General features: G+C 38.2%; 1 protein-coding gene across 2 annotated transcripts; it reads left to right on the top strand.

Moving 5' to 3' along the window:
- The first annotated feature begins 3,841 nt into the window (after positions 1-3,841).
- LOC121862351 (actin-related protein 2/3 complex subunit 3-like) lies at positions 3,842-19,566 on the top strand. Of its 2 annotated transcripts, none has more exons than XM_042360582.1 (4): positions 3,842-3,983; positions 8,683-8,859; positions 9,519-9,714; positions 18,658-19,566. In XM_042360582.1, exons 1-4 carry the CDS (start codon positions 3,978-3,980, stop codon positions 18,813-18,815), a joined length of 537 nt encoding a protein of 178 aa, XP_042216516.1. In that variant the 5' UTR covers positions 3,842-3,977; the 3' UTR covers positions 18,816-19,566. The 2 variants fall into 2 exon arrangements, with proteins under 2 accessions (XP_042216516.1, XP_042216517.1); XM_042360583.1 differs by having other exon boundaries at positions 3,892-4,004.
- Positions 19,567-20,288: the final 722 nt, after the last annotated feature.

The following is a 20,288-nucleotide window of genomic DNA, read 5'->3' as shown; positions in this document are numbered from 1 at the left end:
ACACTCCAACAAAGTTACTTTCATTGGTACCAGATATCAAAATACTGTACAGTAAGTAGTTTCTTTTTAATATAGATGGGTCCCCCTGGGGCTAGAAACTTAAGTAAGATTTGGTAGGTTTCTTTGGTTGGATAGGTCAGGTACTATTAAATGTCACCACTTTTTAAAATACCTTGTACTGTACTTACTATAATGATAAGAACATCTGTGGAGAAATAAACGAAATTGAACAATGCCTTCTGGTGTTAGCCATCTACAGGATTACATTATTTTTTTTGTAGTGGATATTTGGCTGTGAACGGCTAAGTTTCTGCCAACACTATTTTACAGTGAGTGCATTCTGATTGGCTAAGTGCTGTACTTTCTGTTTAATAGGACGGGGGTCCGCCCCCAGCTTGGAAGTTAGTTAAGGTTAGGTAGGTTTCTTTGGTTGGTTAGATCCGGTTCTATTAGGTTCTTCTAAATGTTGCCTTTTATAATGATAAGTTTCCATGCACAACAGAAATATGGTTAGGTATGTTTACAGCTACACAACGATTGACTCATGGTGAAATACATGCTAAAAGCCACCAGTCACGGTTAAATATAGTTCTCGCATTGTTTGCCGGTAATGGACGATTAGCCAATCAGAGCGCTTTCACGGTAAAATAGCCTTAAGAACTTTGTCAGTCACGGCAAAATATCCACTGCCTACTTAAAAAAAAATGCACAAGCAATGAAGATCCAGGTTTACATGAAGCACACCCAAATACACCAGAAAAATCCATTCTCATATCAAAATCCAGCCAGTCATAATTTTAATATTTATTAGTACTGTATTCACATTCTGTATATACAACTTATACGTCAGCTCAAAATACATATATGAGAACCTGTGGCCAGCCGAATTACAGTATTGTAGATGGACGAACGTATACATATTAATTTTTTAATTATGTTATCCCATTTTCATTACTGTAGAATCAAAGAGAATCGTGAAAAAACTTGTTGAAATATAATTTGATTAGAATCAGTACGTACTGATTTTGAGGTTGGCATAGTTACGGTTGGTTACGAAGAGGTAAACTTTATAAAGCAGTGAACCATGTATGTCAAGCTCCTCAATTATAAGTTAAGTAAGACACCAATATTTGGAACACCAAATACCTAAGGGCAAAAAGTCGCACAACCGTTGATATATATGAAAAAATAGTCCACCAATTACCAACTGTTATAGACCAACACAACTTTACCTCTCATCAGTCCACCAACTTTGCCGCCACACACCCTCACGCAGGGTTGCCAACTCATGGTCAGTAGACTAGCTAGATTCACCCCCCCCCCCCCAAAAAAAACCTAAAGACGCCATATAAAAAAAAAATTTTAAAATAAGTAGCTGCCAACTAAGCAGGGACGGATCCAAGAATATCAAAAGGGGGGGTCCAAGAAGGGTGTGGGGGTAAATGGCGAGCAAAGCGAACTCTCCCAGCCCGGAGGGGTTGGGGGCGCTGTAATCTCCCCCCCCCTTCGATTTTTATTTTAAATCTGACCAATATCAGGAGCATTTTGAGACCATTTTGAAACTATGTGCACGTGATAGTAGAGATATTCTGGGGTCAATAGTAATTACTTTTTATTATAAAAAATGCCCGAGTACAATACTGCATTAAATCAAAAGTATTGGAAACTTCTGGTGAAAAGGTTGGCGGTAGGGGGGAGGGGCCCAGACCCAAGGACCCACTCGCTTTGCTCTCCATGTTCCCCCACCCAAAACTTCTTGGACCCCCTTTGGATATTCCTGGATCCCAAGGATTGTCCTTGCCTGGATCCGCCCCTGTAGCTAATAATAACACTGACAATATTCACAAGCTAACCCAGATAGAAGTGGGCTTATTGCTGGCGCCCCCCCCCAATCCCATTTGAAAAATATTTTGGCTAAAGCTGGATTTTTTTTTGCGGCGATTAACCCACCCGGGCACACGTCACCAACCCTCAACGGAGCCTGGAAAAAAAGTTGAACCATAAATAAGTACAGAAAAAAAACAGATCAAGAGTGAAAAACGATATATATGTTGTGTTGTCCAAGTAAGAGAAACAACTGAACACTGCAATTGTGTGTAAATGATTCAGAAAGTTAGTGAGATCAGAAACCGGAGACTTGGTAAAAAATTTTGATGCCATATGGCAGGAAGGTCTACCAATAAACAACACATCATGCTTCCAAATTCCAATATCTTGGACGGTAGTACTGTGGGGTATGAGTTGTTGGTTCGCACTGGAGAAAGGAAACTCACAATGTGCTCTTGTAGTGGATTTCTCCGCCTACAAACGCTGTTTGTCGCTGAGTAGCCGACCTCGCGAATTCCCCAGTGTATGCCTCGTGGTCTAGGTCAACCAGCGCCGCCTTACATAGCGGAGGTCAACTATTAAGCCACGCCAACCTCCGCTATATAAGACCTGACCTCGTGGTGACCACTCTCTTTTCTACCTACACCAACCAGCCAGCAACACCTCCTCCTCCTCCGCCGCTGCCTGGCGGCCCTCGCTCCCGCCGGCGAGCATGGCGACCCACAGGCTGGTCCTCCTCTGAGCACCCTCACCAACCAGCTCTCTCTACATCACGCTTGTAACCATGCTGCCTTCCCAGCACCAAGCTGCACTGTCCATCCAATACAATATGTATACAGAGAGCACATTGTGAGTTTCCTTTCTCCATCCCATCCTGAGTGTGAACCAAACTTCTTGTACCCCACACTCTCTGTATACATATTGTATTGAACGTACAGTGCAGCTTGGTGTTGGGAAGGCAGCATGGTTACAAGCGTTGAGTTGTAAGAGCTGTTTTTTTTTTTTTTACGGGAATTAGCCCACCTGGGCACAGGTCAAACGACCCACAACGGAGCCTGGGGGGCGAAAAAAAAAAGAACGGAAAAAAAGGTTATACTGTATTAATCTACACCACGAAGATGCCGGAAAACCAGCGTTTTAAAGTGAGACAGATTGTAAGAGCATGGAAACACAGAAGAAGGCAGAGGTTGGTGAGGGTGCTCAGAGGAGGACCAGCTTGTGGGTCGCCATGCTCGCCGACGGGAGCGAGGGCCGCCAGGCAGGAGTGGTGGAGGTGGTGTTACCTGAAGACTGACTGTAGGTAGAAAGAGAGAGATAGGTCACCACGAGGTCAGGTCTTATATAACGGAGGTAGGCGTGGCTTAATAGTTGACCTCCGTTATATAAGGCGGCGCTGGTTGACCTAGACCACGAGGCATACACTGGGGAATTCGCGGGGTCGGCTACTCAGCGACAAGCGTTTATAGGGGAGGAATCCACTACAGTACCTGCCATGTTTGAAAGGTGGTTCCCGAATCTGAATAAAAGGTCTAGCCGGAAATCTATAACTAAATTTTGACTTCACTGTATATAAATAGGAGCAATGGGTTTACTGAAAAAGAAACTGGAAAAATTGCTACGATTTCTACATGTTCCATGTATTTCCCAAAAATTATAATCAACTGTATAATTAAGAATTATTTATTCATTTTGGTAAATTTTTCTCTCCATCTTTTGTCATATTCCTCGATTTTTATTTTGAGGACTGCAGGAAGCCTTTTAATAATAAACGTTATCCTTGAAGCTTTATTAGATGTACTTTATGGTATATTCCTTGCAGTCATATGTTAGTTTATTGTACATAAAATGAAATCCCAATAAATCAATTAAAAATACTAAATGATAGAGCCAACTAGTACAAAATATATTCGTCAATCAGGATGTATCATTAACTTTACGTTTAACTTCTTCACTGAATATAAAAAGTAAATACTTTTAACGTGAATACAATTATTAATGTATTCCTTAAACGTAAATATAAAGATTTGTGTTAGATAAGAATGAAAATATCAAAAGATTTTGTACCAAAGTAAAGCGGATGTAAACAGTGATAGGGGAGGCGGACACATCATACAGGGCGGAGGTTCTATTACTCATAAACCCTCATCACAATGCCGGTAAATTTAATATAGTTCATTGTAAGTTCGAATTACATTAAATTTCGGGCAATAAAAATAATTATCATGTGTAATTTCTGAAAAATAGAAAACTTTACAGCAAATGACTCCTTTAAAATATTACTGCTTACAACAGTACTTTAATAAGTTTCTTATTAGTTTGCAGAACTTTTTAATAAGTTTTTTATATTGATGTGTTTAACAGTTTAAAACGAAGGTAATACTTGACGAGAGTGGTCTGGCTATGGCACCAACTTGAGATATATATCCTTTATGTGATCAAGTTTTGGTTCGTGTCATAGTTTTTTTTTTCAGTTACTGCTACATTCTATAATTTATCAGGTTAAATTTACCGTTTGGTCATCGAGCTATTTGGAGGCTGAAATTATGTTTTTCTGATATATTTTGATGTTTTTGAACGAATCTGACCTTCATTTCTACCTCAAATTACTGCTTTCTTATCTACCAAACGAAGTATTTTGAGCTAACCTCTCCCTTATCCGATGATAATAGGGGGAACCAGGAGTTTTGTGTCAGGGAAAATCACAAAAAGTAGTAATTTGCGATAGAAATGAGATCAGAATTATCCAAAACCTAAGCCGACCCAACCCATCCTAACCTAACCTAACCTTTCCACCTGTGTCCTTACGTTAATTAGACTCAGAAGACTCAGAGTTGGGGTCCCAGACCTTATGGAGCCAATGATTGACAAATAGATCAGTTTCCACGGCTCCAGATGTGCACTGTAGAGAAATTTTCCTTTGTAGCAAGACACTGTATAATTGCACTTCTTCCTCTTGCTAGACTTGGGAGTAACAGTTATTCTCCCACAGTACCAAAGGTGTTTATCAGCTTGGTAACTACAAGGCTTGTTACACAAGTAACTTCCATGGGTAGAACACCATGTTCATGGGTAGAACACCATGTTCATGTAGAAATTCCGCGCCTCTCCGTCTTTACCGCAATAATTGATGTGAGATCTGGTGATGCTTTGGAAGTAATTGAAATCACAAACATTAAACAAAGGAGACATCTTGGAAATAAATTCAAATTCAAGCAGGTGGCAGCAGTGACATACCAAGCTGTGATTGGATGATCCAAAATCATACTCACCAATCAACGTCCAAAGAACAACTGTGTATGCGCCAGACTCTAGCACATGATTAATGCAGCATAGTAACCAACAAATGAACACACAGGAGCTCCCTGGGACGGTGGTAATAAAAATACTGTAAGAACTTAGACAAAATTCTGTATGATGATTTTCCAACAATTTATTGCGATTTTCTTGGAAAGTAATCATGAGCAGAAGTGCTAAAGAAGAAAAGTGTCTTAGAATTGTCTAAACTACTGATTCCAAAACTTAAAATCCTGTAATTTGCTGGATGACTGAAATGATGATAATACCATTTATCATACACAGTAGATATTTTGCCGTGAACAGCTAAGTATCTTCAAACACTATTTAAACATGAGTGCGTTCTGATTGGCTGAGTACTGTACTTTCTGTTTAATGGGACGGGGGTCCGCCTCCCGGTTAGGATTTTAGGTAAGGTTAGGTAGGTTTCTTTGGTTGGTTAGGTCAGGTACTATTAGGTCATAGTAAATGTTGCCTCTTTTATAATAAGTTAAAATGGACAACAGAAATATGGTTAGGTATGTTTACAGCTACACAACAATTGACTCGCAGCTAAATAAATGCCACCAGAGTAACCGTTAAATATAGTTCTCGCGTTGTTCGCCGGTAATGGATGATTAGCTAATCAGAGTGCACTCACAGTAAAATAGTGTTCCAAGAAACTTAACAGTAACAGCAAAATATCCACTGTCTTTATCATACAGGGTATTTGTTGCTCATAAAATGAGGAAAATGGGTAAAGATTTGGTGGAGTATATGGACAGGATTCACTAACAAAAATAGGTTTTTCTTATGTAACTGGTGGTGATTTAAAAGAATATCACCTACAATTTTGGCAGAAATTAATATTTTTTGAGGTATGATCCACCCTACTACCAACAACAACGGATACACAAAGTGGGTAGGGCTTTGAAGAAGACTCGAGGGAATTGTAGGGTAAAAAAAAAAAAGTGAAACCTTTGGCAACCTGATCTAACCTGTCCAAACTTTACCTTATTTAAGCAATGCAGGACACTTTGAATGGTTTCCAATTCAGACGTCAAACAACAGGGATACAAGGAAGACATACTGCGAATAAATATATCCAGATAAAATACTGGAGCATGTGCAGATCTGTCACAAGACAGAATGTCATCATCAGATTGGTGAAACCTGATAATGTGAAATTCACAGAGAAATTAACATTATTTATCAGGAAACTTGCTCAAGGAAGTTAAAATATGTCCAATTTTGTTGTAACCTGATCATGCCTATACTGTATTGTATTACAGTACCTGTACATGCAGAAGTAAACAATAAATCCCATGAAATTTACTCCAGTGAACTGGAGAAGTGCCAAAGTCATATAGGAATTTTCCTTCCTTTATAATTCACTTTACTCTAAAACTATAAATTTTCACTGAAAATCCAACAGAATAAAATTGGCTGTGGACATTTGTCCAGTTGTTGGTTAGGTAGTTTTTTTAATAACACCAGAAGGATTTTATAGAATTGGACGAAACTTTGTGGAAACGTTATTTACAATCTATTACTTGCAAATAGATAAATGGAAATGTGAATGAACATAACATATTAGAACTTGACCTCGCCAACTTAACCTAGGGTAACCTACTTAACCTTACCTATCTTTTAAAATATACTTAACTACACTGAATGGATTTTTGTTTGAGTTTATCTGTTTAATAGATTGTAATTAACGTTTCCACAAAGTTTTGACCAATTCTATGAACTCCTTCTAGTGTTAGTCTAAAATAATCCCTACCTAACTGACAACTGGACTAATAGCAAATATAGAATTCTTATTTTTTTTGTCTGTCATCCTATAATAAAATGTATTTACATATCCGATTAAATATACTGTACTAACCTCAGACTTATTTTTACAAGTACAGGTTGTACCTCTCTAGTCCGGAAACTCCCGTGGTCCGGAACGATTTTAGTTTGTCCAATAGGTAGATGGGCAGCCTTTTTTTTTTTTTTTTTTTATCTGAATTGTTATTATTATTACAGGAGTATTAAATTTTTGCCCCTCAGGCCCCAATGTGGGTCAGTGACCTATGCCTGGGGAGGGTAATCCCCATAAAAAAAAACAACAACAAAGCCGCGGGAAATTAAGGTTTGTTTACATCCGGCAGTTCGGCTGCTCTCTCTCTCTCTGCTTGTCTATACAGAGTACAACATTTAACCCTTCAATATATAAGAGCAGTAAATAAGTGTTGCTTTCATATTCTTATGTAGAGTAATGACGATATGTTTTCACATGTGCGCACTTACATATGCTCAGTCTCACTTTTTTTTTACCATTAATGGTTAGCTACTTATATTGTTCCATTTATTAACATTAAATAACATTACAGGTACTTCAAACAACCATATTAATTTTTTTGCATTAATTTTACTACAGCTACAATCAGGGTCTTATTTTCTTCAATTTTATATGTAGAACCAATCAGTCACTGGTTTTGTAAGCTTTAACATAAACAATGCCGACAGCCGTCTCGTCTCATCGTGTGTTTTAATATTCCACGTATTATTAATAACTTGTATTGTTAATTTTGCACACACAAACATTAATTCAATAAAAACAAATTCAGAAACATTAATTAAAATATATATGCACAGTAAATAAGTGTTGTTTTCATATTCTTATGTAAAGTAATGACGTTATGTTTTCACGTGTGTGCACTTTTTTCTTTACCATTATCGTTAGCTACTTCTATTGTTCCATTTATTAACATTAAATAACATTACTTAAAACAACCATATTAATTTTACTACAGCTACAACCAAGGTCTTATTTTCTTCAGTTTTATATGTAGAACCAGTCAGTCATTGGTTTTGTAATCAACGAAAACAATGCTGTGTCATTTCCTCGTGTGTTTTAATATTCTACGTATTATTAATGAATTGTATTGCTCATTTTGCACACAAACATTAATTCAATAAAAAAGACATTCAGTAATAAACAATAATGAATCTTTTGTACATAAGAGAAATGACGCTGTTTACACGATTATGCACGTCGTCTGCACATTGGCGGGCCGTTCAAACCCGTCGAAATTCAAGTTTCCGCCGTCAAAATTTTTATTTATTTTTTTGTGTGTGTGTGTGTTCCAATACAATACGTTGAATTAAAAACTCGCGAAATTTGAGAAGCTACTATACGACATTTAACCCTTCAATATGTCTTCAAAGAGACCATGATGCAGAGAAAGTGGTGCTAGTGCTTCCAAGCATAAGCACAAGTCACTATCTATCCAGGAAAAGGGTGAATTTCCATGGTCCAGCAATTTCCATGGTCCCGAGGTTGACGGACTAGAGAGGTACAACCTATACCTGTAGACTGCTGACTTTATGTGTCTCCAAGCTTTGGAAATTTCCAAACTGGTTATCAAAGCTGGACCAAAAATATCTGAATTTGACATTAATCATTTACTGTGGATTATTAATCATTTACTGTGGATAACTGATATCAAATTTCTGAAGTTTTTACCATAGGTGATATTTTGAATTTATTGAAAGAATATATACTGAAGTAACAGTTATTTCTTAAATTAACAGGCTTACCATTGCAACTTGCCTCACCCGGGCTCAGTTGTGGGAAATATGGCAATGCTTCCCATAAGAACCAAGTACAGAGGACCTGCACCTGTCATGTCTGCTGAAGGGATTGATGTGGTTGATGAAGCATTACAATATTTCAAAGCCAATGTATTCTTCCGGACTTATGAAGTTAAGGTTAGTTTATGTAATGTTTTCATGTCTTTATAGATATTGGTTAATAGTAGAATACTTGATACAAAACTACTTTATATTTTTAATGAGGGATATGCTAGAGGAATCTCTCATCCCTCAATAACCGAATGTTTGATTTTTGAAAATTTGCTTATTTAAAATTTTTATTCATACACCTGTTTTTCACTGTTTAAAAGCCATCGTAGTTTGTCTGAAAGATGGTCTGATAAAAAATTCAACTTATAATCAGCCTACCCCCTCCTCACCCAATGGTTAATAATTAACCAATGATTGCTAATTGAACTAGTACGGCAACTGATTGGAACTGTAAATTCCTTCTCCTGGACAAAGAGTTATGAGATCCCTCACCCAGCTTACCCACCTGAAAGTGAATTGCCCAGGTCTGGAACTAGGGGATTGGTTTTTTGACAATAACATAAAAGTTTGAAATCTCCCTTGGACTTGCTAGCTTTGTAAATACCTTGGGTACTACATTGTCACCTCACTGTCAGTCAAGAAGAGATATGAGTAGTTCATGTTGGTGTTTGTACAGCTAAGGAAGAAAGGGAATAGATCAACTGCTTGAGTATCAACTGATATGATACAATATGTATGTTTAATATGCTGTACCTCAAAATTTATCTGCCACTTTCCTTTAACAGGGTGAATGTGACCGAACCTTGATCTATGTGACTTTGTACATTACCGAGTGTCTGAAGAAACTGGCAAAATGCAAAGACAAGAATACTGGATCAAATGAAATGTACTCTCTTGCAGTCTCCAAGTTCCCTATTCCTGGAGATCCATCATTCCCACTGAATGCTGTATATGCTCGTGCCAAGAATGATGCTGATTTGGGTGAGTTCATTTTAAGACTCCACTTTTCTTCTCATTTTGAAAATCTATACACATCCAGGTCGTAAGTCGAAATGGTCGTGTCGGAAATGCTTAAATAACACATAGAAAATCGAAAATGGGGGTCTCTTTTTCTTCTCAGCACCATAAAACACTCATTTTTAATTTTGCCAGCCATTTTAAAGTGAATTACAAATGAAAATTTTGTTTGTGTACTGACTTTGGGACTCGAAAATACGTAATTTGACCAAATTTTGGTACGACTGAGGCAGGTTGTAAGTGCGGGTGGACGTAAGTCGAGTAGGTCGCAAGTCGGGGAGTAACTGTACAGTGGAGTCTGCATTTACGCGGTCAATTGAACTGGTGGAGGCCCGTGTAAAACGAGAAACGCGTAAATGAAATAACAGAACATTTGGGATTAATTGAAATAGAGACTGGGCCGACCCCCAAACTCCACTTTTTCCGACACAATACCTACGTTGAAGTGAAAATAACATCTTAATTTTATGATGGTACGCACACACAATTAATATTTAAGAGAAATACAGTCGCCCGGTTAATGTCCATTCAAATAATGGACGCAACCTCCCCCCCTCTTCCCACGCTCGCTGGCCCCTCCCTCTCTGAGAAATGTTTGGGTGAAAACACTAGATTTTAAGGTAGAATATAGTAATAAATAATACCTCAGACTAAAGTTAGGATAATATACTGTAATTAACATTGCTGGATTCCTTGCAGGACAGGGAATATTTTGAATGTAAATGTCATATATTTTGCACAAAAGATAAAATGTTTGCTAATTTTCATCATCTCCTTACATTAGTACATCTAAAATTTGTATGTCTAATGCAAATGTTAAGATGTTTATATTTAAAATGATCACCATCTTGTAAGGATTCCAGCAATGTAAATTATATATTTTATGAGCTAAAAACATATATATCTTTAGTAAATAAACAAATTATACTTCACCCGCTTAAATGATGAAATTTACCGCGTAATTAAAACATTTCATTCTGGCAAGGTGCCGCGTAAATGACCAAATGCATAAACAAAAACCGCGTAAATCCAGACTCGATAAAAACTAGAAGTATGGTACCATTTATCCAGCGTCCTGGTGTACGGAATGTTCCAAAAACCAACTATGTTCTGGAACAAATTACTTAAAATGAGCGCCAAAAGTAATTCCCAATCTGAACGGAGATCTTTCCAACCATTCCCCACCTGTGAGCTATGTGTTATGATATAGTTATTTTTCAAGTCATAATTTTGGGTAGATAAGGAAATTTTCTTCATTTTCTTTACCCAGTTATGTACACATTTAATCTTACATACACAAAGTGAAAAAAAATATTATCATAAGGTATTAAGTATTTTTCTAACTCTTAATTTTGGGTAAACACAGTACAATACACATATTTTTTTTTTTTTATACCCGGTTACATGCACACATAATCCTACGATTTATATTTAAGATCCTGGTTTAGTTAGGACCCAATTCAATTTACGCAATTATTTTCCTCTTATTTACGACAAAAAAAAAATAATGAAAATTCATTTTCATATAAATAATAACTCAATCCCGATATGTATTTTACAAAAACACAAAAACAAAATAACAAGCCTTGCACACGGAGGCTGCCGGGCTTGTGAGTGGTGACGCCAGCATCACTAGTACAAACAGTCACAGCTGGCGGGCCCTTTGTTTTCATGCATCTGAACAGGAAAAGGAGAAAAACTTTCTCAGGTTTCTTACAGCATTTTTGTGTCCCTATTCAACATAAGCAAGAGAGCAAGTGTTGGTAGTGTTGTTTCAAAAGCTATAAGAAGGTGTATAAGCTTATCTGAGAAACTAGATGTGTTAAAACGATATGAAAAGGGTGAGGGGTCTGTGGATATTATATGGAGCAAGCAATGAACATATTTTCTTAAGTGGATCCATTAACAGAACAAAGCATTAAAATTTAAATAAACACAAATGACCTCTACATAAAGATGTATAATGAGAAAGAAAGCAGCTGTGCAAGGTTCTTTTGACAGCTTTATTATTCGAAGGCCTAAACCATCAACTTCAGCTAAACCATCAAATTCAGCATCATAAGCAGCTTCAGCAACAACTTCAGGTTCACTAACAGTTTCAGCAACAGCTATGATATCTTTATGGAAAGCTACAGCTTCAGCCAGAGTTGAACCCGATGACTTCGTCATCTGAGTGAAAACTCACACATCATCATTGGCTGTCCTTATGTTTTAGACTTTTCCACTATTAGTGAGTAGAAGTTTTGTTTTACATTCATAAGTATTATTTAAAACATAATTTAGCAGTAAATAAGTGACTATCGTAGTCTTATGTAGAGAAATGACAATATGTTTTCACATGTACGCACTTACATACGTTGGCATTCCTAATCGTCTTGCTTTATTTCTTTGCCATTAGTGGTTAGCTACTTCGATTGTTCCATTTATTAACATTAAATAACATTACTTAAAACAAATTCAGTAATAAACTATAATGAGTATTTTGTACATATTCTTAAGATAAATGAGCTGTTTCCTTAAATGTGCACGTATATTTTGGCATTCCCAATCCATCTCACTTTTTTCCTTTGCCATTAATGGTTAGCTACTTCTATTGTTCCATTTATTAACATTACATAACATTACTTAAAACATAAATATTCATTTTTTTAATATTAATTTTTACTTCAGCAACAACCAGTCTTATTTTCTTCAGTTTCAGATGGATAACTGACATTATGGGTGTAAACATTGACAACAGCAATGGCGTCCCATCTCCTCTTGTGTGACCATATTATTAATCGTTTATATTGTATAAGGTGCATTCAGAAACATTATTTAAAGAATGTAGTTTGCATTTTTCATTATTTTGTTTAGGGGGAAAAGAGGGTAAAAAGCCACACAAAAGATATGAAAAGGTCAGACTTGGGAATGCATCTCATTATTATTGCTTTATTTTAATGGTAATTAATGATTCACGATACAATGATTCACCTTATACAGTACTGCAATATTGGAGGACACATTACTGTCGTTATTCGAGGCACTACTGTATATATACAGTCAATCCTCGACTTACGATGGGGTTAGGGACCGACGACCAGGTCGTAAGTCGAAAATAATACATAGAAAATCTAAAATGAAATACGGTACAATAAAAGTAATCAATAATGAAAAATAAATGAAGTGTTACTGTGCACTCACCTTTAATGTAGTCAGCTGAATGCACACGGGGCCTCAATAATTTTTTAATTAAACATGGAGACTACATTAATTGGATGAAGCAGAGGAGGAGACAGGGCTGGGTGGGTCATCAATTTTGCTTTCTTCAGACAGGTTAGCATACTTGCTTGTTGAACGTATTGGATCATCTTTAGGGAGTGAAGAGGCAGCAGTAAGAAGACCTGAGGAGACAGCAGTGGGGGACTTCTTAAAATATATGTCCAATTTAGACTGCACAGTTTGCCTTTTCTCTTCATTGTAAATCTCCCTGTAGCAAGCAAGTGCATCTTGGATCTGTCTGTCAACTTTTGCAAAACGCTCAACATTTCGATCCATTTCTTCAAACATTTGCATCCTCTTGTTAATAGTAGCAAATGCCTTTGCCTTGTCCTTCAAATTTGTTGATATCGTCAAGTGAGAGAAGCCAAGGTCATGTGAAATGGTTGCTACCGTTTTTCCATTTTCATATTGCATTATTATTTTCATTTTCATCTCAAAAGTAAGTGACTGTCTCTTTTTCTTCTGAGCACCACGAGAACTCTCACTTTTACGCTTGCCAGTCATTTTAAAGGGAATTAGAAACGAAAATTTTGTTAGTACACAGCGCGATCACTAACACCAACGACGGCCAAACACCAACTGAGTGGGCTACGGCGTGGATGCTGTACACCACGAGGCGGTCCAACCCACGCCACGCTGTCGTACAGGACGGAAACGTTTCGGTACTAGAAAATACATACATGAAATTTGGTGAAAACATATGCCGAAGGGCTAAACTTTTGGTGCGCTCTGCCTTGTGGTAGGGCTCTCATAATGTTTCACGAGTTATATTTAATCTACGGACAAAACCGCCACACAACTTTTGTCTTTGATTGTACCTGTAATTACTAAATGTATAGAAGTAACACTTACCAGCACTGCAGGCAAAGAATGAAGCATCATAGTAGGTGACACAGAGGTATGGTAGGTGACACTGAGGTATGATAGGTGACACAAAGGCATGGTAGGTGACACAGAGGTATATTAGGTGACACAGAGGCATGGTAGGTGACACAAGTATGGTAGGTGACACAAGTATGGTAGGTGACACAGGTATGGTAGGTGACATAGAGGCATGGTAGGTGACACAAAGGCATGGTAGGTGACACAGAGGTGTGGTAGGTGACACAGAGGCATGGTAGGTGACACACAGGTGTGGTGGGTGACACAGGTATGGTAGGTGACATAGAGGTATGGTAGGTGACACAAGGCATGGTAGGTGACAGGTATGGTGGGTGACACAGAGGCATGGTGGGTGACAAGGTATGGTGGGTGACACAGAGGTATGGTAGGTGACACAGAGGTATGGTAGGTGACACAGATGCATGGTAGGTGACACAGGCATGGTAGGTGACACAGATGCATGGTAGGTGACACAGAGGCATGGTAAGTGACACAGGCATGGTAGGTGACACAGGTAGGTTGGTGACACAGGGGTATGGTAGGTGACACAGAGGTAGAGGTATGGTAGGTGACACATGGTGGGTGACAAGGTATGGTAGGTGACACAGGGGCATGGTAGGTGACACAGAGGTATGGTGACACAGGTATGGTAGGTGACATGGTAGGTATGGTAGGTGACACACAGGGTAGGTGACACACACATGGTAGGTGACACAGGTGTATGGTAGGTGACAGATGCATGGTAGGTGACACATGGTAGGTGACACAGAGGTATGGTAGGTGACACAGAGGCATGGTAGGTGACACAGGTATGGTAGGTGACACAGAGGTATGGTAGGTGACACAGAGGCATGGTAGGTGACACAGAGGCATGGTAAGTGACACAGAGGTATGGTAGGTGACACAGGTAGGGTTGGTAGGTGACAGGTATGGTAGGTGACAGGTATGTTAGGTGACACAGGTATGGTAGGTGACACAGAGGTAGGTGACACAGAGGTATGGTAGGTGACAGAGTGACACAGGGGTATGGTAGGTGACACAGAGGTATGGTAAGTGACAGGCATGGTAAGTGACAGAGGCATGGTAGGTGACACAGGCATGGTAGGTGACACAGGTATGGTAGGTGACACAGAGGCATGGTAGGTGATACAGAGGTATGGTAGGTGATAAAGAAGTATGGTAGGTAACAGGTATAGTAGGTGACACAAAGGTATGGTAGGTGACACAGTCGTGGTAGGTGACACAGTCATGGTAGGTGATACAGTTATGGTAGGTGACAGGTATAGTAGGTGATACAGAGGCATGGTAGGTGGTACAGAGGCATGGTAGGTGATACAGTTATGGTAGGTGACACAGGTATAGTAGGTGATACAGAGGCGTGGTAGGTGACACAGAGGCATGGTAGGTGAGACAGAGGCATGGTAGGTGAGACAGAGGCATGGTAGGTGAGACAGAGGTATGGTAGGTGACAGTCATGGTAGGTGATACAGGTATGGTAGGTGACGCAGGTGGCCAGATATGCCAAGATTTTCCCAGATAATTTTACATATCTTGGCATTTCCCAAGTTATACTATAATACATTCCGAGACCATATCCTTGCCGAGTTATACGAAATTCCGAGTTATTGAGGGTTTACTATACTGTATATACAAATGCATATGAAATACAAGTGAGAGGTTTGTCATCTCATTGTTAACTGATGTGCCACCCACCACACCATCTACATTACAGTACTGTACTGTACACCCATTTTTACCAATCTGATGATATCAGAACAATAAACATGTAATAAATATATGGTAATGATAAATAAACAAATTGTGTGAGTTATGGTGAAGAGTGATTTATTGAGATGTGTATTCTCCCTCTAATGGCCTTGTGTGCGTGTCTGTGTGCATCTACATGGTTCTTGTTGATAACTGCACAGTTAGATGTAATATATGGCTCTGTTTTGATTTTTTCTTCTGATTATTGTATGATACAGGTCCACAATCCCTTATCTGCATTTCTGAAATCCGAAAAGCTTTGAAAACCGAAAGTTTTTTCGTGGAGCATCACTCGTGTGCACGACATAACCCGAATGATGCCGAACATGACCTGACGAGGCTGAAGCTTCACCCACGCAGGTGTGATGCATCAGTTGTGTCTCGGCACTGCTACCAGTCACAAGTGCGTCTGCTGCTGCTCTGATATTTTTTGTGATTTTGGGTTTAATTTCACTGTGAAAATGTCAAAAAGAGCTTCAGATACCCCCATGGGTAACAGTGAGAAGAAGAAAAGGATGCATCTTTCATTATCGATAGAACAGAAAGTGGAGTTATTACAGAAACTTGATCGTGGTGTGCCTGTGTGGCGTCTTACTAAAGAATATGGTGTGGGAACTACAACCGTATATGACTTAAAGAAACAGAAAGACAAGCTGTTGAAGTTTTACACTGACAGTGATGACCATAAACTAATGAAAAATAGGAAAACATTACATAGGGCAAAAAATGAAGATCTTGACCATATGCTGATTGAGTGGATTCGACAATATTTATCCCAAGATTTCATTTACCAAATTATTACTGTACAAATAACCTAATAGTCTTTATTTATCCCACTCAGTGTGAATATTCATAAGGTTTGTTGTAGAAATATTAACCTGTTTGTTTACGGGGTGCTGCCACAGACCCTGCTAGGGTGTTACCATAATATACGGTGTATGTACCTTACTATCATTCTGAAATCCAAAAAATTCCGAAACACATCTGGCCCCAAGGGATTGTGGACCTGTAATAAGTGTACAGTATTCAACAAATAGACTTGAATTTACTCGTGCAGAATTTTTTTAAGATATTCTTATGCAAAAGTGAAGGTAGTATGTAGCTTCATCTGTGGTATGTGATTGTAAATACAGGCAGTCCCTGAGTTATGAACACCCAACGTACAAACAGGATCCCAATACAGTATATTCATCACAAAAATCTTCAATTAACCCGCCCAGCGCTAATCCCGTACTTACACAAGTTGGGTGACCAGCCACGACCAGTGCTAATCCTGTAAAAGTACGTTTCTAGATTTAGCATTGTCCTGAACTCATATTTGTGGTAGTAGCAAGATGCGCTTAGAGCTACATTATCATCCCCCTCCTTGCCTACTGGTATACTGCTTCCTGGGCCACATGGCTACACGCCCTGCATGCCACAGCGGCGACAGTGTTCATCACTCAGAGAGTCAAGCTCACGCCAGCCATGCAGGAACATGTCACACCGCTCTCGCTCCAGGCGGACTGAGGCGGAATACTCGTAACTTGCTGTCAAGTATGAGCCTACATCAGAGCTTACCCCAGATGATTTTTCTGAGTCGGATAATGATCCACTCTATGATCAGAACACTTCATTTTCTTGTTGAAATGGTGAGGGAGATGTTTCAGACGTACTGGCAAGAACACCATGTAACACCTTGTAATCCAGCTCGTGACACTCTGTCTCAGAGGTCGCCACTGTCCTTCCACCTTACCACCAACCCCTGGCAAGAAGAAAGCACAGAACAGTGCCACATCTGCTACAACACGTCACGAAGAGCAAAGAAGAGGAAGGATACTCGTTACTGCTGTAATGAGTATAAAGTAGCACCATGGTTCAAGGACTATCACACTCTTCAGAACTATTAGTGTAATAATATGATGTGAACCAGGCAGTGGCAGTGCTGCCATGACACCCTCCGTAGCCTTTACCATTCACAGACACGGATAATACCCAATTGTATGCAATTGAGGGGAACTTGGATAAGCAAACATCATAAAAAAATATCAACTCACAGTAGTGTTTTATTAATTTTCTAACATGCATATTGAATAATGATTGATGTGGGAGGAATAACCAGAAATAAAACAAAAGAAACCCACACACAAGAGGTGTTAGGGAAGTGGAGAACTGTCAGAGTGGCGTGGGGGAGGAGCATGACTCAGCCGATTGCCATGGTGATGGGTGCCGTGAGTCCCTCCATACCTCCTCCACCACCATAACTACTGGTAGTTAGTAGGTAATAGGCAGCTGCCAAACAGGGAGGTACTACCGCCTGGGAAGATATTGGAAGCATAATGTGTTGTCTATGGTAGACCCTGCTGCCACATGGCATCACAAAACTTGTGACCAAGTCCCAGGTTGCTGATCTGACTTTCTGCCTCATTTACACAATTGTAAGGTCTCAATTGTTTCACTTACTATTGACAACACAACATACATATATTGTTTCTCACTTTTGATCTTTTTTTTTATATTTGTATTAATTTATGGTTCTTTATTATTATTATTACAGTATTATTACATTTTCGCCCCCCAGGCCCTGATGTGGGTCAGTGACCTGTGCCCGGGTGGGTTAATCCCCGTACAAAAAAAAACGCAGTTATTCTTTTGATTTTCATGTTTCCTGGACCATTTTCAGATGATTTAGGGAAGAATTATTATTTTTTGGGGGCAGCACTGGGTTGTCTATTACGTCTAATATTGGCTGACGCTCAACGGGTTAATTATTATTATTTTTTTTTTTTTACTTTAGTTTATATTATTTAACCACTTTATTTACAGGTATATACATTATTTATTATTGTTTTCTACAGTATGTTCCGGGTTGTTTTAACGTAACCTAACTTATGGAATTAACACAGTTCTGACTTACAAAACAGGGCCCAGGAACTTAACCTGTTCATAACGCAGAGACTCCCTGTATTATTAAGTCAGGTGCATTTTTTTCTCTAATTTCCTCACTGCTCCACACAGAACTGATGCAGCAGTACCTCCAACAATTGAGACAGGAAACGGGACTGCGTGTATGTGAGCGTGTCTTCAACACTCCAGATGGGAAGCCTTCCAAGTGGTGGCTCTGCTTTACCAAAAAGAAGTTCATGGACAAATCCCTTCTGGCACCAAGTGCATAAGTTTGTACAGTAATAGGCAATTGACTGTGAACTGTATGTACTGTAATGTGATTTCAACTTATTGGTTGATCATTCATTTCTAAATAACTTATTTCTATTTCCATACTAAACCTTTTTGAGGAAAATTACATTTTATGTACAGGATGTATTGAAAGGAAAGAATTTGTTTTATTAATAACCTTGTTCTATGTGACTGTCAGTAACTAAAACAGTTTTTTTTTTCCACTGTACATACTCACAAGTTGGTTATTGTAATAATAATAAATACAAAAGAAAGTCTATTGTAATAATAATAAATACAAAAGAAAGTCAAGTAGAAACTGTTATCTAAAAAACTTGGCAATCTTCACATGTTGATTTATATGTTTGATTATGTAATAGTACTTCAGTATTATTGTAAGTGCTGAGGTATTACAGTCCAGGAAACATAGACAGTACCTGTACCAATATCTTTGACATACAGTTTAAGAAAATACACATTTTTATTTTATCACTTAGGTTTTATTGTTAAAGCAACACTATAGTTACAAATGTAATTTTTTAGATTTCAAATACCATGTGTCTACCAATATATTTTTACTTCATTGAAAGAATTGAAAATTAATAAGGGCTCTGACTTAAGGAACCCCATTCTTATGCTTAACTCCAATGTGTCGGGTCTGTTTTGCATGATTTAATAATTATTGTTTTACTTAAATATGCTGGAAAGAACTTGTTAATCCAAATAAACTAGCGCCTGTTTACATTTGAATGGCATTTTATTAAAATAACCTTAACCCTTAGGCCCTGGGTGACGTTCCAGAACGCGCGCCTTTTCCCAACACTGTTTAAATGCCCAGCGCGGGTTATCAAGTTCCCTTATGACTATTTGCCTCTCATACCACACGCTCGGCCACAGGGAAGCTTCCTGAACATAATTACCTACTTTTGTTTGTTTCAATTTCATTGTTTGTCCATTTTATAATGTTGTATCAAAGTGATATTGCTAAAAGTAGTGTACAGTTGGCTCTCATATTTGGACACCCGTTTAGACTGTAAAAACCTCACAAAATTCAAATCGTCCAAATTTAAATACAACTTCCTATTGAGAAAATTAATTTTAGTTTGGTACTTTCGATGTTTGGCTAAATTTTGCCTGATATACCCTACTTTTTTGGCGAATTACTACCTGTAATAAAGCAAAATCTTTATAAACCAATGAAAATAACAGATAAAGTTAAATAATAACTAAAAACAACACAGAAAAAGTTCTTATGTTCTACAGCTTCAGCTAGAGTTGAACCTGATGACTTGGCAACTTCGTTGCCCAAGTAAAAATACACAACATTGACTGTCCTTATATTTTCAACTTTACCACCACTGGTGGGTAGAATTTTTGTTTTAAATTCAGAAACATTAATTAAAATACCTGTATATATGAACAGTAAATAAGTGTTGCCTTCATATTCTTATGTAGAGTAATGACAATATGTT

This window comes from Homarus americanus, unplaced genomic scaffold (genome assembly GCF_018991925.1).
Source record: "Homarus americanus isolate GMGI-L3 unplaced genomic scaffold, GMGI_Hamer_2.0 scaffold31037, whole genome shotgun sequence".
NCBI classification, from domain to species: domain Eukaryota; kingdom Metazoa; phylum Arthropoda; class Malacostraca; order Decapoda; family Nephropidae; genus Homarus; species Homarus americanus.
Note: the sequence above shows the minus strand (reverse complement) of the source record. Positions and strands in the feature narration are given on the sequence as shown.

Bases quoted from the DNA above. Each gene is read 5' to 3' on its own strand.
- LOC121862351 (XM_042360582.1), top strand. The intron at 8,860-9,518 runs GTTAGTTTATGT...TTCCTTTAACAG, and splicing joins TCCGGACTTATGAAGTTAAG to GGTGAATGTGACCGAACCTT. The intron at 9,715-18,657 runs GTGAGTTCATTT...TGCTCCACACAG, and splicing joins CAAGAATGATGCTGATTTGG to AACTGATGCAGCAGTACCTC.